The sequence below is a fragment of the Papio anubis genome, chromosome 1, assembly GCF_008728515.1.
Source record: "Papio anubis isolate 15944 chromosome 1, Panubis1.0, whole genome shotgun sequence".
In the NCBI taxonomy this organism is placed as follows: Eukaryota; Metazoa; Chordata; class Mammalia; order Primates; family Cercopithecidae; genus Papio; species Papio anubis.
In genome coordinates this window covers 25,307,040-25,323,255 of record NC_044976.1, presented here as the reverse complement: position 1 = coordinate 25,323,255, position 16,216 = coordinate 25,307,040, and the positions used below count along the sequence as shown (strand labels likewise).

Below are 16,216 nucleotides of genomic sequence, written 5' to 3'. Positions count from 1 at the left end.
AAGAGCATTCCGGGCAGAGAGCTTGCCTGTGAATGTGCACGTGCTCTCACACATGCACCTGAGGGTGTCTGGCTGGCCTCATCCAGCTGCTGGTACTGCACACACGCACGGGTGTGAGGCAGTGGGGACATGTGAGACAGGTGTCCACAGTAGCAGCCACCATTCCTGGTGGGCTTCACTCTAGCAGGCACTATGCTGAGGTCTTCCCAATCATGATCTCCCATATCATCCTTGCAACAATTCCACAAGGGGAAAGAAAGCATTCTTTCCATTTGGCAGACACAGAAACTGAGGCCAGAGAGGTCAAAGAGGTTTGTCTGGATCCAGAGCCATTGCTGTTAACTTCTGTTCCATCCTGCTCCTGCACTGTGATTTCACAGGATTGTGACAGTTGTCTCCTGTACATATGTGACAGCAGGGCATAATTTGACATCACTGTGACATTTGTCATTTCATTTTATATGTGACTATGGCACAGTGTAGCAGTATGGCAAGATGTACGTTTCTTTTTTTTTCTTTTTTTTTTTTTTTTGAGACGGAGTCTTGCTCTGTCACCCAGAAGGCTGGAGTGCAGTGGCGCAATCTCGGCTCACGGCAACTTCCGCCTCCTGGGTTCAAGCCATTCTCCTGCCTCAGCCTCCTGAGTAGCTGGGATTACAGGTGCCCGCCACCACACCCAGCTAATTTTTGTATTTCTACTAGAGATGGGATTTCACCATGTTGGTCAGGCTGGTCTCGAACTCCTGACCTCGTGATCTGCCCACCTCAGCCCCCCAAAGTGTTGGATTTACAGGCATGAGCCATCGCACATGGCCAAGATGTACGTTTTCTTGGTACACATGTGACACTAATTATGGCTTGTGATGACTATCCAGGGCTCATGATGGCAGCAGCATGCCTGTGGTTATGTTTGGGAGTGGTGCAGTGTTTCTGGGTGTGAGAAAAACACCAACTCAGTGGCTGACATGGTTCCTCCTGTGGACAATTCCTGCGGCTACCTAAGACACCAGGACAGGCAGGAATCAGGAACTGGGACTCAGAGCCAGCAAGGCAAAGACTGAGGGGGAAAGCCCTGTCCTCTACCTTCCAACCTCACTGTGCTCTTCAAGCAACAGTCCACCCTCCCACTCAGACCCGAGGGTGATGGGAGCTCCGGATGGGGAAGGAGCGGATGGGGAAGGAGCATTGCTGTGGACTTTGACGAACAAGGCACAGCCTCAGACAGTTACATGATATGCTGCCCTTCCGCTTTCACTTGCCAAACTTCTGCTCTGTGCCCTGGGGGCTGGCATCTGTGGACTGCATCAATGGCTCCCTTGTTCCCCAGCTTCCTGTTGGGTTGCCAATGAGACATCCCAGCGTCTTAAGGAGACTTAAGGGAGGAGAAGATGTTTATTCTCTTTGTTCCCTCTCTACCAGGCTGCCATGGTTGGCCACATCCCTCAACCAAAGGTCACCGTTCCTGTCAGGAGCCCCACTCCACACAGTGACCTCTCCTCACCCTCAGACTGAAGAGCTGTAAAGGCTTCTCACTGTTGCTGGCCCCAGAGAGCTGCACCATCCCTTCTCACTTTTTTTTTTCTGGCAGGTGGAACAGCACTCACCCAGGCTGGCGTGCAGTGACACAATCTTGGCTCACTGCAACCTCTGCCTCCCAGGTTCAAGCGATTCTCATGTCTCAGCCTCCCAAGGAGCTTGGACTACAGGTGCACACAATGACGCCTGGCTAATTTTTGTATTTTTAATAGGACGGGGTTTTGCCACATTGGCCACACTGGTCTCAAACTCCTGACCTCAGGTGATCTGCCCGCCTCAGCCTCACAAAGTGCTGGAATCACAAGTGTGAGCCACCAAACCCAGCCCCTTGTTAGTTTCTTAAGCCCAACCCATGCCTTTGGAAATAGTCTCGTTTTATTTCTTGAGATAGGGTCTTGCTCTGTTGCCCAAGCTGGAGCACAGTGGTACGATCACAGCTCAGTGCAGCCTTGACCTCTTGGGCTCAAGCAATCCTCCCACCTCAGCCTCCTAAGTAGCTGGTACCACAGGCATCCGCCACCCCACCTGGCTGATTTTTTCATTTTTATAGAGAAGGGATCTCCCAGGATGATCTCGAACTCCTGAGCTCAAACAACCCTCCTGCCTCAGCCTCCCAAAGTGCTGGGATCACAGGTGTGAGCCACCATGCCAGGCCAGAATAGCCTATTTTTAAAATGCTTCCCAGTTTGAATGTGCTATCTCCTGCTTACCCATTGACTGACAAACAGGTCCATATGGTCACCAGCACAGTCACACAACCCCCACAGGCCATCGTGCTGCCATGTTGTCACCAATTCGCACAACCCCCCTCAGTGTCACACAGTCTCACATGTGCATTCTCATCCCTGAGCTCCCTCATCACATCCTTTAATGAGGAAGACTTCCTGAGGAGGGGGGTAAGAGCAGGTGGCTGTGAGTCAGGTCAAGGGAGAATTGGTCTGCAAATCAAAGTCAGTCAACAGGGCCAGACTGCCGAACGAAATTAAATAGAAGCTGCTCCAGGAACTGTCAACTTAAAGAGCCATAATAGACACAGAGGAAAGGCAGCAAGGACACTTACAAAGTAAACCTCAGAACCCCATGCATTTGCCTTACATTATGGAAATTTATTCTTCCTGAATGTATAAGGCAGGAGACTAATTCAATATACATTCACTTCGCAGAATTCTACAAGTTCTGGGCTGTGTGTAAATGTGCCCCCTTCCCTCCATTATCAGGATGTTTAAATGTGCTTCCTTTTTTTCCATTGAAAACTTTGCTTAGATGTTTTACATCGCCACCACCTCTTCCTGAGAAAAAGGTGTGTCCCCCATCCCAACCCCTAGAAGCTAGCAGACTTTCTGAGGGGCCACAGGCATACTCCCATGTGGAGAGAACAAGGGCAGTGGATGAAGGAAACAGGGATTTTTCAAACTAATGTTTTCCCTCAAACAGGCCTCCCGGTGCCATTAAACTTGAAGCAATGACATCTACTAAAATGAGGACCCCGGCTGGGGGTTAAGAGTGTTGTTTAAGAATGATGACGGTATCTTTAAAAGAAATTCTTGGCCGGGGATGGGGTAGGGGGAAAGGGAAAAATAAGTAAATTCTTTTGAGTTTCCCATTGGCAATGCTTGCTACGCTTGATCTGATTGCATCTCAGGGACCTGTAGCAACATCTCCAGTTGTATCGTGTAAGCCAAAGTCAAACGTGGGGTATATGAATTCAGAGCCTCGGCCAGTTCCCCAGAACCAGCCCCTTGCCACTGTGAAGTGAAAGGCTCCTGTGAGGAGGGCGCTGGGATTGTGTAAGGTCAATTCTCAACGTCTTCCTGAAAGTGCCCGGGGAGAAAGCCGAATCCAGGAGTCCAGATCCATAGAGTGGAGGCTCTGAGGAGTTGGAAGGAGCTGGAAAGAATAATTCCAAGAGCTTTAATGGCCTCTTTCCCACAGCCACCCAGCCCCACCCAAACCCTTCAACTTGAAATCTGCCTGAAGTTGTGGGGCGGGGGGGCGGCAGGCACTGTGGAGAGAAGATGCAGGAGGCAATAGTATGGAATGGGGCTCCTGGGGAAGCAGAGGCTCCCTTGGGCCTTTGTCCTTGGCTGGGATCCCCTAGCCTGAGCAGTTAGAATGGAATGTTCCTGGGATGAAAAGCCTGCCCCTCCTCCACTTCTCCCCTTATGGAGTTCCCCAGGGCCCATTCCAGGGATTCCTGATATGGTGATGCTCTAGAGAAGCAGAGGCCCACGCTGCCTGGGGATCTGTCCTGGCAGCCTCTCCAGGGCTGGGCAAATTGGTTCCATCATTTATGGATCTCTACTATGTGCCAGGTACTTAGTATGACTTCTCATTTAATACTCAAGTTTTCTTTTTTTGTTTGTTTTTGAGACCAAGTTTTGCTCCTGTTGCCCACCTCCGCCTCACAGGTTCAAGTGATTCTCCTGTCTCAGCCTCCCGAGTAGCTGGGATTATAGGTGCATGCCACCACTCCCGGCTAATTTTTGTATTTTTAGTAGAGATGTGGTTTCATCATATTGGTCAGGCTGGTCTCGATCTCCTGACCTCAGGTGATCTGCCCGCCTCGGCCTCCCAAAGTGCTGGGATTACAGGCATGAGCCACCGCACCCAGGTAATACTCAAGTTTTCTACTCCCTAGGTCCCCTCAAAAATACAAAAACATTTGTAGGTCTGGATCTGGAAAAAAAAAAAAAAGAAAAAATACAAAAACAAAAAATCAGAAGAAACTGGCTCAGAAAAGGGAAGGCATTGCTCAGGGTCCCTCAGCTGAGGAGTTCCAGGCCAGGACTAAATCTCAGGTCTGTCTTGTTCCACCGGCAGCCCTTTTTGCCCCCACCATGAAGCTTGTCATCCTCCTCCTCTGCCATCCCAGGCTCTCTGCTTGCCTTGACACCAAATATTCCAGCCCAGATCTGCAGCGAGAGGAGGCAGCCCTCCAAAGCAAGCCCTTGGGAGGCTTGAGCCCTGAGCATCCTTGGCCCACCGTCAGAAGCCAGGTGTGTTGACTCAGCCTGACTCACCCCCGAAGGCCCAACCAGGTTGGGGTGTGCCTAGACTCTGGGAGGGGCACCTTCTGCCACCCCTCCAGCATCTCATGTCCCTTCCAAGACCGAAGGACCAGGGGTCACTATACACAGCCTTGAATGTGGGAGCCCAGATATCCCCCTAAATGGACCCCTCTTTAGCCTGATAAATGAATCACCATATAGCCTAATGTTTAAGGGATCCCCCACTTACAGCTCCTATGTCTTTGGGCAAGTCACCCACCCCCCCTTTCTTCACCTGTGGAAATGGGAATAATAACCCTTACTTTGCAGAGTGGTTGGGAAGACCGGAACAGATTAATGGGTGTAAAGTGCTCAGGGGCCTGGCATAGAGGAGGTGGTTATTATTCCAGAACCAAGGGTTCCCTTCCCCCATCGCCCCTGGCCAGGGTGCAGTCAAGGACCAATGGGGAAAGAAGTAGGTTGGGGATCTCCAAGTTTTCCCAAATACCTCCTCCTGCACAGCAGGCCTCTCCTTCAGCTCTGAGAAGCCTGAGCACCCGAGTTGTTCTCAAAGAACCCGCTGACAGGCTTAGGGAAGGGGAGCGGCTACAGGCTTGGAGCACCTCGGCCATGTTCTGTGGCTCCAGCCTAATCTCTAAGAGGCAACCCTGGCCGCCACTGGCAGCGGGACCCTGGGTTCTGATCAATTAGTGTAACAAATCTGTGAATACAAAATGACTCTGGTCTTTTATCCTGATAGTGACCCCCAACAAGGGCTACCTGTCTTTCCTGGAAGTCTTTCTTAATGGGTCTTCTCCCCGGGGTTCCAGGTTCAGCCCAGCCAAAGGAACTTCCTCTGCTCCCCTTTCAAAGAGGGTTCCCGCCCCTAGGCACAGCTCTGGCCTCCAGTCCCACTCCATCCAGGCTATCCCCAGAACTACACTCCCGCTCTAGGGCTGCGCCGACCGCGACTACCCCGCTCGTTCTCCCAGACCCCTACAGCCCAATGTCTAGGAAGCCCCGGGACTACCCGGGAAGGGGATGACTGGGGGCGGGAACAATAAAGGACTGAACCTGCTCCAGGCCACGCCTCCTTCCTCTCAAGAAAGCAGCCCCACACTGCCCTCTGGTGGCACCGCCCACATGGTTATCCAGTTGAGGAGCAGGTGCCTAGATTAGAACCTTGAACTGGTCTCCCAGCCCCAAGCACCAGCCTGAAGAAAGGCTCCTGTTCCCCTCATTTCCCTTTGCTGAGATATACATTCACTGGTGGCCGTCAGTGTCCTCCATGCACAGGTCCCCCAAGATCCCTGTACTCAGTCCTGTCCCCAGAGCTGAGGGCCACCAAGAAAGTGTTCTGAAAGTCAGCCTTCTGTCCAGGGATAGAGCTGGCCTCCAACAAACTGCTCAGCCCCTAAGGGGTCCCCTGGGATAGTGACAGCCAGGAAAGCCTGCCTGGAAAAGGCTAGGAGACATAAGCCCTTAAAAGTAGAGACCCTGTGATTTGGCTCTGCTTTCTGAGCCCCTATCAATATTTGCTGATTAAGAAGAAAATGGAGGCAGATGGGTGAGCTTTCTTTTTTTTTGAGACAGTCTTGCTCTGTTGCCCAGGCTGGAGTGTGGTGGTGCGATCTCGGCTCACTGCAACCTCCACCTCCTGGTTTCAAGCAATTCTGTCTCAGCCTCCCGAGTAGCTGGGATTACAGGCGCCCGCCACCACGCCTGGCTAATTTTTCTTATTTTTAGTAGAGATGGGGTTTCACTATGTTGGCCAGCCTGGTCTTGAACTCCTGACCTCAAGTGATTGGCCCTCCTTGGCCTCCCAAAGTGCTGGGCTTATAGGCATGAGCCACTGCACCTGGCCTGAATAAAGCCAGATGGGTAAGCTTCTAGAGGGACCCCTGGAGGGTCAGGCAGGTGTAGGAAGGTGCCTTTTGTTAGTTGGCTATGGGGTAATGGACATAGCACTAACTAGGAGCTGGGGTTCAAGTCTGCATGTGTGTGCCGCGGCCAGGAAGCTTGATGAGGAGCAGTGGGACATCTGGAAGTGGAGGGAGGGGGCAGAGCTGCCTGTGACAGCAGGACCAATCTCCATTTACTACCCCCCACCTCACACACACACACTAGCCAGTATCATCTCTAATTCTCTACTCACCCACCCCACCCCCAAATCGGGACAAGCTGATTACAAATAAATCCTGGAGAAAGTCAAAACTGTGATGGCACCGAGCACTTTACACCATTAGCTAAAAGCTCCTCTGGACCAAGTGCCCCCTCCCATGCAACCCAGAAAACGAACGGTCCTGGCTGCAGCCCAGCACCTGAGCTGAGCTCCTTCCAAGAAGTCCTGTCCTCTCTAAGCCTCTAGACCCCAAATGACCCAAGTGGTTTTGGAAGGTGTCCCTGTCTGGAAAGACCAGAGGATGGCACTGCCCCCTTCACTGCTTCCCTGGGGTTCCCTAGCTTTGTCAGAGGCTCTGAGACCCCCTCCTGAACCCCCCTTCCCCAGCTAAGAAAGCATTCAGGAAAGCCTGGCTGTTAGCCGAGAAACCAGTCAAAAAGTTTGGTATCCAGGGAGAAGGGCTGATGAGGGAGGAGCCGGTAAGGGCCCCAAGCCTCAGCTGTCAGAGCACTGCACCTGACCCTCCCAGATTCCTGTGGGAGGAAGCATCCTCCCCTCTTCACCTCATTCCCAAGCCCTGACTCAAGGAAGGACTGAGGAAAGAGGCCCAGAGAGGGGGCAGAGTTGTTCTAAGCCACAGAGCAGACAGGATCCAGACGACAACTCTCCCTAGCCCCTGTCCAGGGTACTGTGGGAGGTGCACACACAGGCCAGGGACCTTGGTTCTTCCCTCACTGGCATGTGACCTTGAGAAATCCCCTCTTCACTCTGCAAAAGTAGGACTTTAAATTAGTTCATGGCTCTATCAGCAAAAGCAGTGCCTGTTTCCAGCTGGGAGTTAAAATAATACATTATCGGCCAGGTGCGGTGGCTCACGCCTGTAATCCCAACACTTTGGGAGGACGAGGCGGGCAGATCACCGGAGGTGGGGAGTTTGAGACCAGCCTGACCAACATGGAGAAATCTGGTCTCTACTAAAAATACAAAACGAGCTGGGCGTGGTGATGCATGCCTGTAATCCCAGCTACTCAGGAGGCTGAGGCAGGAGAATCGCTTGAATCCGGGAGGCGGAGGTTACGGTGAGCCAAGATCGCACCGTTGCACTCCAGCCTGGGCAACAAGGGTGAAACTCTGTCTCAAAACAAACAACAAAAAATAAATGATCTTTCCATGATTTAGGGGGGAAGAAGAAGGACCTCTGCCCTGTATTGACATCACCATAGCCCCTCTGGGAAGGCGAAGAGATCCACTTCGCAGACTGACAGGTGAGAGTGAAATTAACTCAGCTGGTGAGCAGCAATACAGTAGCCAGGTCATTCACAGTGGGGACAGAGAAATGGGAGGCCGAAGGGCATTTGGACAGGAAGAGAAGCAGATCTCACCTCAGATCTGGCTCTTTAAGGCCCCCCTTTCTGGAAGATGATGCCATACCCGCCCCCTTGGGGCCTGTTAAAGGGTATCACCTGGTTCCACCCGGGCCAAGTCATCTTAGTGACAGTTTGGGAGTTAAGCCTCTAGGTTCTGCTATGTAAGGGTCCCTGGGTGAGGAGGTGCTAGACATCCTGTCCTGGTTATCTGAGTCAGGCCATAATTTTAGCGAACCTGCATGACGGCGTAAGAAAAGCTGTATCCTAGAAGAAGGGCGTAAGTATGAAGAGAACAAATCCTAAACCTCTCTGGGATTCCGTCTTCCCACAGGTGAAACAGGCCTAGAGGGGAATTCAGCGGTACAGCCCTGTGCCAGCCCCCACCCCATCCTGGGGACTCATTCTGTCCTCCCGAAGGCATGGAGCTGGGCGGCCAGTAAGCAGCATCCTCAAGGGCAAGACTGCTCACAGCTCCGAGGGGCCCGGGAAAGGCCACGCAAGTGAGGGTGAGGATTGGGGGCGCTGCATCCGTGCCGCAGGTTCCAAATGGTAAAAGTTTGCCGCCAACCCGTTCCTGGGATCGAGCCCCGTCAAGAGTCCAACTCTTACAATTGGAGACTTGGTGCTACCACCTCTCACTCCCCAGATGGTCGGGGAGAGGCGGGAACAGAACGTGGCAGCTTTACTAAGGACCCAGCAGACGCCAGAAGCTCCAGGGAAGGGAGTTCCGCGGCCCTGGACCAGCCCCCCACACGCCCTGACCCTCGAACGCACCAGCCGCTAAGACCGCACCTCAGCCTCCTCTACTGGGCCCCTGGCCCCCCACTGTCTCTTCCTGCGGATCCGTAGTCCATGCAGCCGGCGTCCGCGATCAGTCGGTCGGTCGGCACCTCGGCGAAGCTTGTCGGGGCGGCCAGGGGTCCAGGCGTGGAGGTCAGTGCTGGGGGGAGGCGGGGCCGCGGGGCGGGCTGCGGCGGAAGGGCGAGTCGGGCTCGGGGCCGTGGCCGCGCCGCAGTCGCCCGGCGCCCCAGGGCACGCAGCCGCCCAGGCCCAGCGCCGAGGCCAGCAGCGCTGGGGGGCGGCCGCGACGGCCCCGGCGCTGGCCCTTCTTGAGGCGCGACCCGTGAGCCGCCAGGTAGAGCTCGGCCTGCGCCACGCCGCCGCTCAGGCGGCTCAGGCTCTCCGCGCGGTGCGCCAGGCGCAGCTCAGCGGCCAAAAAAACGCGGTGCAGCTGTAGCACGCGGCTCTCCAGCTCCGACACCAGGCGCCGGCGGCCCTCCACCTCCAGCAGCCGCCGCCGTGCTTCGGCCAGCTCCAGCGCGCGGCCCCCTGTCCCCGCCGCCGCGCCAGAGCCCCCTCCGGGGCCGGCGAGCCCCGCGACCCCGCTAGCGCCCTGGCGCCAGCGCTGCAGCTCCTGGCCTTCGGCCGCGCCTGCCGAAGCCCCGGCTGCGTCCGGCAGCGGCGGGGACTGACCCGGGGTCGGGGTAGAGGTCAAGGTCGGAGTTGGGGGCGGGGGCTGAGAGAACGGCATGGGCTCCCGGGGCGGCGGCGGCGACCCCGGCTCTGCCGTCCCTTCCTGGGCCCCCGGGCCGCAGGCGCTGATGCGGCAGCCCGGCATCCCCCGCCCCCCGGCGGTCTGCGGCTGTAGGTGCGCAGGGAGGATGAACACCGGGAACGTGAAGAGCGAGACACTGCCACAGCCCTCACCCCCAGCGCCGCGCCCTCCGCCTGCGCATCTTATAGAATACGAGGCGGAGCGACGGACGGCACAGCCAATCAGAGACGGGCACGCCCTGAATCCGTCCCCACCGCTGCGCATTCAGGACATTGCTGAAACCGTTCAGGTCCTGCCCTTCGTCGGATTCTGCCCGCTAGGGCTTCCAGTTCTCTTTCGCCTCTCCCCAAATTTTGGGTGCAAAGGGAGCCTCATCTTCCCTGGTTAGGCCCCTCAGAGTCATAAGCTCTGGTAGCTGGTGTTTAGAAAATCATGGAATCCGGTCTCCATCCGGGGGAGGGTCTTACCTAAGGCCTCTGTGCGAAGAGAGCCTGGGCTAGAACGCGGGAGGCTTGACTCCTTGTGCAGTGCTCCTCCCACACCTCATGCTGCCCTTGGCCGAATCAGTTCTGCCTGGTCTCTCTTGGGCCACAGGGCTCTCCAGGACCCCCTTCTCCCACCTCACTGGGGCAGCGGAAGGGTTAACGCTGAGGGGCGACTGCCGTCCGGGTGGGACGGAGATCTGGCTGGGCTGATTCCACCATAGGTAGGGTCCTTTATTCGCAGAACAAATACCTCAGCGCTGCCGCTGAGCCTGCAAACCTTGGTGGCATCACAGAGGAGTCCCAGACCCCACGGTGTGCAGAGTTCCTTCCCTGCCCCGGCTCGTGTTTACTCCTCCCAGCGGGTGTTCCTACACCTTTTAAAGAGGGGGAAACAGATTACAGTTTCCTGTAATCCCAGCACTTTGGGAGGTCGAGGCGGGCGGATCACCTGAAGTCAGGAGTTCAAGACCAGCCTGACCAACGTGGCGAAACACCATCTCTACTAAAAATACGAAAAAATTAGCCGGTCGTGGTGGTGGGCGCCTGTAATCCTAACTACTCGGTAGGCTGAGGCAGGAGAATCGCTTGAACCCGGGAGGCGGAGGTTGCAGTGAGCCAAGATCGTGCCATTGGGCTCCAGCCTGGGCAACAGAGCAAGACTCCGTCTCAAAAAAAAAAAAAAAAAAAAAAAAAGGCCGGGGGCGGGGAACTGACTGGCCAGGTGCGGTGGCTCACGCCTGTAATCCCAGCACTTTGGGAGGCCGAGGTGGGTGGATCACCTATGGTCAGGAGTTCTAGATCAGCCTGGCCAACATAGTGAAACCCCTGTCTCTACTGAAAATACAAAAAAATTAGCTAGGTGTGGTGGCGCACCCCTGTAGTTCCAGCTACTCAGCAGGCTGAGGGAGGAGAATCGCTTGAATTCGGGAGGCAGAGGTTGCAGTGAGCAGAGATTGTGCCACTGCACTCCAGCCTGAGCGACAGAGTAAGACTCAATCTCAAAAAATAAAGAAGGATAAACTGAGACCCTGAAGGGCAGTAGTGCTTTGCCCAATGTCATATTGCCGACTTGTGGCTGAATCCAGATTCTTGAATCTGGACAGAAATGCACCAGCTCAGCCATTCATGCCCTCTGGGGGCTCAGATACCTGGGTCTACTCCTCTTGGTGGAGGGACGTTCCTTATGTGGGACTTTATCTGACGCTTCTCATCTGGCCCTGACAAATGATAGAATGGAGCCCTGCTCACTTTTCCCCCAACAGAAATAAAGCTGTCATACCAAACACTGGCCCAGACATCATGGGCCTGCCTCAGTTTCCATCTACTTGAAGGTGCCATCAGAGATGGGAGGTCTCTGTGGTGGGTGGGGGCAAGGGCCGGGGGTACAGAAACCAGCCCTGAACCCGATTGGGTAGGACTGCAGCAGACCCTGGGCTCAGGAGGACCTGCGGAAAATGTGGCCAGTGTGACTGCTGCAGCCTGAAGAGGAGGCAGATGGCATGCTTGCATGATGTGCAGGATGATGACAGAGCCTCATCCTCCCCCCACGAACACATGTTCTCTAAGTGCTTTCAGGTGTCTTAGACTGAGTGAGACTGAGTGATGGGGACTCGTGGGCGAGACAGTTGGGCTCCAAAGAGGCAGCTCAGAAGCGGCTGGGAGAGGAAGGCGGGTGGGTGAGAGGCGCCAGGCTCAGCGAAAAGGAAGGGTGGAGGGATTGGGGAGGTAGGAGGTCAGAGGCCGGGTGCCCAGTGACCAGGGGTGGTGGAGACTCAGTGAGGGGAAGGGGAGGGTTTGGGAGGATGGCTTAGTCAGAGGGGAAGAAGAGCTGTTCAGTGACTGCTGGGGCTCAGTGCAGGGAAGGGGCTGAGTGTGTGCAAAGGTGCTGGCGGAGGATCGCCATGGGGGAAGGGAGGTTCAGTGAGGGGCATGGGAACTCAGAGAGTTGGAGGGACTCAGTGAAGATGAGGGAGGCTCAGGAGCTACCAGGTTGCCCCCAGCAAGGAGCCTTGCCCTGCTGAATGATGACGTCCCTTTGAACAGTCTCTTTTGTGTCATGCAACCATAGGTCTTTCTCAGGGCAGAAGCCCCTCATTGCCATGGTGGTGGGGAAATAGACAGGTGTTTTGCCTTCATGAGGCAGATCACTGCTCCCAACTCCTGAAGGACTGATTCAGGGGAAGAAGACTAGGACTTATCCCCACCCCCTACCACTGGCCAGATCCAGAGAACCAGTCAGACCTGGGTTCAAAACCCACACACACTGCCCATCTGGGTGACCTTGGGCAAGTAATTTGTCTGAGTGGGAGAAGATGCACAATATATATTTATTGGAGGAATGAATGTTCTCTGTCTCGTGATATCATCCCTAAGAAAGGGAGATTGATAGCCTTCTCTTCCTGATGAGAAACCAAAGCCCAGAGAAGTGAAGAGGCTTGTCCAAGGTCACACAGCAGGTAAATGGCCAAGCAAGGATTCAAACACAGATATGACCCACTCCATGGTCACTCTTTACCTCCCTGTTCTCCGACAATGCTCCCTTCCGCTATCCTCTGGGTATTTCCCATGAGTCATATATATGTATTTGTTTATTGTTAATTATTAATAGTCTCTCCCCTTGACTGGTTTTGCTTATCACTAGAATCCCCTGAAGTCAAGTAGAGTGCCTGGCCCCATAAGGCACTCAATAAACATTTGTCTGAATTGAAAAATGTAGGCTGGGCCAGGCACGGTGGCTCAAGCCTGTAATACCAGCACTTTGGGAGGCCGAGGCGGGTGGATCACAAGGTCAGGAGATCGAGACCATCCTGGCTAACCCGGTGAAACCCCATTCTCTACTAAAAAAATACAAAAAACTAGCCGGGCGAGGTGGCGGGTGCTTGTAGTCCCAGCTACTCGGGAGGCTGAGGCAGGAGAATGGTATAAACCCGGGAGGCGGAGCTTGCAGTGAGCTGAGATCCGGCCACTGCACTCCAGCCTGGGCGACAGAGCGAGACTCTGTCTCAAAAAAAAAGAAAAAAAATAAAAATGTAGGCCGTGCACAGTGGCTCACGCCTGTAATCCCAACACTTTGGGAGGCCAAGGCAGATGGATCACCTGAGGTCAGGAGTTCAAGACCAGCCTGGCCAACATAGTGAAACCCCATCTCTACTAAAAATACAAAAATCTAGCCGGGCACGGTGGCTCACGCCTGTAATACCAGCACTTTGAGAGACTGAGGCGGGTGGATCATGAGGTCAAGAGATCGAGACCATCCTGGCCAACATGGTGAAACCCCGTCTCTACTAAAAATACAAAAAATTAGCTGGGCGTGGTGGTGCGCACCTGTAGTCCCAGCTTCTCGGGAGGCTGAGGCAGGAGAATCACTTGAACCCGGGAGGCGGAGGTTGCAGTGAGCTGAGATCATGCCACTGCACTGTAATCCCAGCACTTTGGGAGGCCGAGACGGGCGGATCACGAGGTCAGGAGATCGAGACCATCCTGGCGAACACGGTGAAACCCCGTCTCTACTAAAAAATACAAAAAACTAGCCGGGCGAGGTGGCGGGCGCCTGTAGTCCCAGCTACTCGGGAGGCTGAGGCAAGAGAATGGCGTAAACCCGGGGGGCGGAGCTTGCAGTGAGCTGAGATCCGGCCACTGCACTCCAGCCCGGGCAACAGAGCCAGACTCCGTCTCAAAAAAAAAAAAAAAAAAAAAATTAGCTGGGCGGGGTAGTGCACAGCTATAATCCCAGCTACTCAGGAGGCTGAGGCAGGAGAATTGCTTGATAGTGCACAGCTGTAATCCCAGCTACTCAGGAGGCTGAGGCAGGAGAATCGCTTGAACCCGGGAGGTGGAGGTTGCAGTGAGCCGAGATTGTTCTATTGCACTCCAGCCTGGGCAACAGGAGCGAGACACCGTCTCAAAAAAAAAAGAAGAAGAAGAAAGAAAAGAAAAGAAAAATAACACAGCCGGGCACAGTGGCTCACACCTCTAATCCTAGCTCTTTGGGAGGCCGAGGCAGGCTGATCACCTGATGTCAGGAATTCAAGACCAGCCTGAACAACATGGCAAAACCCCATTTCCACTAAAAATAGAAAAATTAACCAGGCGTGGTGGTGCATGCCTATGATTCCAGCTACTCGGGAAGCTGAAGCAGAATCACTTGAACCTAGGAGGCGGAGGTTGCAGTGAGCCGAGATCACACCACTGCACTCCAGTTTGGGCACAGAGCAAGGGTAGGACGGGTGCAGTGGCTCACCTTTGTATTTCCAGCACCTTGGGAGGCAGAGATGGGTGGATCACGGGGTTAAGAGTCCACGACCGGCCTGGCCAAGATGGTGAAACCCCGTCTGTACTAAAAATACAAAAAAGTTAGCTGGGCATGGTGGTAGGTGCCTGTAATCCCAGCTACTTGGGAGGCTGAGACAGAGAATTGCTTGCGCCCGGGAGGGAGAGGTTGCAATGAGCTGAGATTGCACCACTGCACTCCAGTCTGGGCAACAGAGTGAGACTCCGTCTCAAAAAAAAGAAAGAAAGGAAAGAGAAATAACACACAAGGGTAGAGCTTGCTGAGAATGGAGAAGTCCCCTTCTCCATTCATTCATTTATTCTTTTTTATTTTATTTATTTATTTATTTTCTGAGATGGAGTCTCGCTCTTGTTGCCCAGACTAGAGTGTAATGGTGCCATCTCGGCTCATTACAACCTCCGCCTCCCAGATTGAAACGATTCTCCTGCCTCAGCCTCCCGAGTAGCTGGGATTACAAGCACGAGCCACCATGCCTGGCTAATTTTGTATTTTTAGTAGAGACGGGGTTTCTCCAGGTTGGTCAGGCTGGTCTAGAACTCCCAGCCTCCAGCAATCCACACACCTTGGCCTCGGAAAGTGCTGGGATTACAGGCATGAGCCACCGCACCCAGCTTCTTGTCAACTTTCTTAACTGGCTTGAGCACCACACTCTCAGAGTGGACAGGAGCCACAGTCCACCACCTATTAGTGCATATCCAGCCCAGCAAACACAACATCTGGAATGAGGAAATCCATCTTTAAACTACAATGATTGTTGTATTTTTCTGATCTTTATAAAAGTTATAAAGTACATTCCTTTTGTAGAAAATCTGAAAAACAAATAAAATTCTAAAATACTAAAAAAGAATAGGATGTCAGGCAAGGTGGCTTATGCCTGTAATCCCAGCACTTTGGGAGACTGAGGCAGGAGGATCACTTGAGCACTTGGGAGTTCAAGACCAGCCTGGGCAATATGGTGAGACCTCATCTCTAAGAAAAATAAAAATAAATTACCTGGGCATGGTGGTGCATGCCTGTAGTCCCAGCTCTTCAGGAGGCTGAGGTGGGAGGATCACTTGAGTCCAGGAAGTCGAGGCTGCAGTGACCTGTCTCTTGCTACTGTACTCCAGCCTGGGTAACAGAGCAAGACCCGATCTCAAAAAAAAAAAAAAAAAAAAAAAGAATAGGCCAAGCACAGTGGCTCATGCCTATAATCCTAGTACTTTGGGAGGCCAAGATGGGAGGATCGCTTCAGGCCAGGAGTTTGAGAGCAGCCTGGGCAACACAGCAAGACTCTCTGTCTGTATGAAAAATTTTAAAAATTAGCCAGATTTGGTGGTGCACGCCTGTAGCTACATGGGAAGCTGAGGTGGGAGGACCCCTTGAACCCAGGAGTTTGAGGCTGCAGTGAGCAACCTCTGCACCACAGCACTCACTCTGGCCTGGGAGACAGAGTAAGACCCTGTCTTTCTCTCTTTATTTCTTTTTTCTTTTCTTTTTTTTTTTTTTGAGAGGTAGTCTCACTCTGTCACCCAGGCTGGAGTGCAATGGTACGATCCCAACTCACTGCAACCTCCGCCTCCCAGGTTCAACCTGTGGGGAAAAGAAAGAGAGATCAGCCTGTTACTGTGTCTATATAGAAAGAAGTAGACGTAAGAGACTCCATTTTGTTCTGTATTTGAGATGCTGTTAATCTGTGATCCTACCCTCAACCTTGTCCTTGCAAGAGACATGTGCTGTGGTGACTCAAGGTTTAAAGGATTTTGGGCTGTGCAGGGTGTGCTTTGTTAAACCAGTGCCTGAAGGCAGCTTGCTGGTTAAAAGTCATCACCATTCTCTTAATCTCAAGTACCCAGGGACACGTACACTGCCAAAGGTCGCAGGGACCTCTGCC

General features: G+C 53.7%; 1 protein-coding gene across 2 annotated transcripts; it reads right to left on the bottom strand.

Annotated features, from left to right (window-relative positions):
* Positions 1 to 2,621: 2,621 nt before the first annotated feature.
* TRNP1 (TMF1 regulated nuclear protein 1) lies at positions 2,622 to 9,978 on the bottom strand. 2 transcript variants are annotated; one of them, XM_009202780.3, is made up of 2 exons: positions 8,787 to 9,978; positions 2,622 to 3,423 (listed from the first exon to the last, which is right to left on the bottom strand). In XM_009202780.3, exon 1 carries the CDS (start codon positions 9,829 to 9,831, stop codon positions 8,947 to 8,949), a length of 885 nt encoding a protein of 294 aa, XP_009201044.3. In that variant the 5' UTR covers positions 9,832 to 9,978; the 3' UTR covers positions 2,622 to 3,423; positions 8,787 to 8,946. The 2 variants fall into 2 exon arrangements, with proteins under 2 accessions (XP_009201044.3, XP_003891454.4); XM_003891405.4 differs by having other exon boundaries at positions 8,805 to 9,978.
* Positions 9,979 to 16,216: the final 6,238 nt, after the last annotated feature.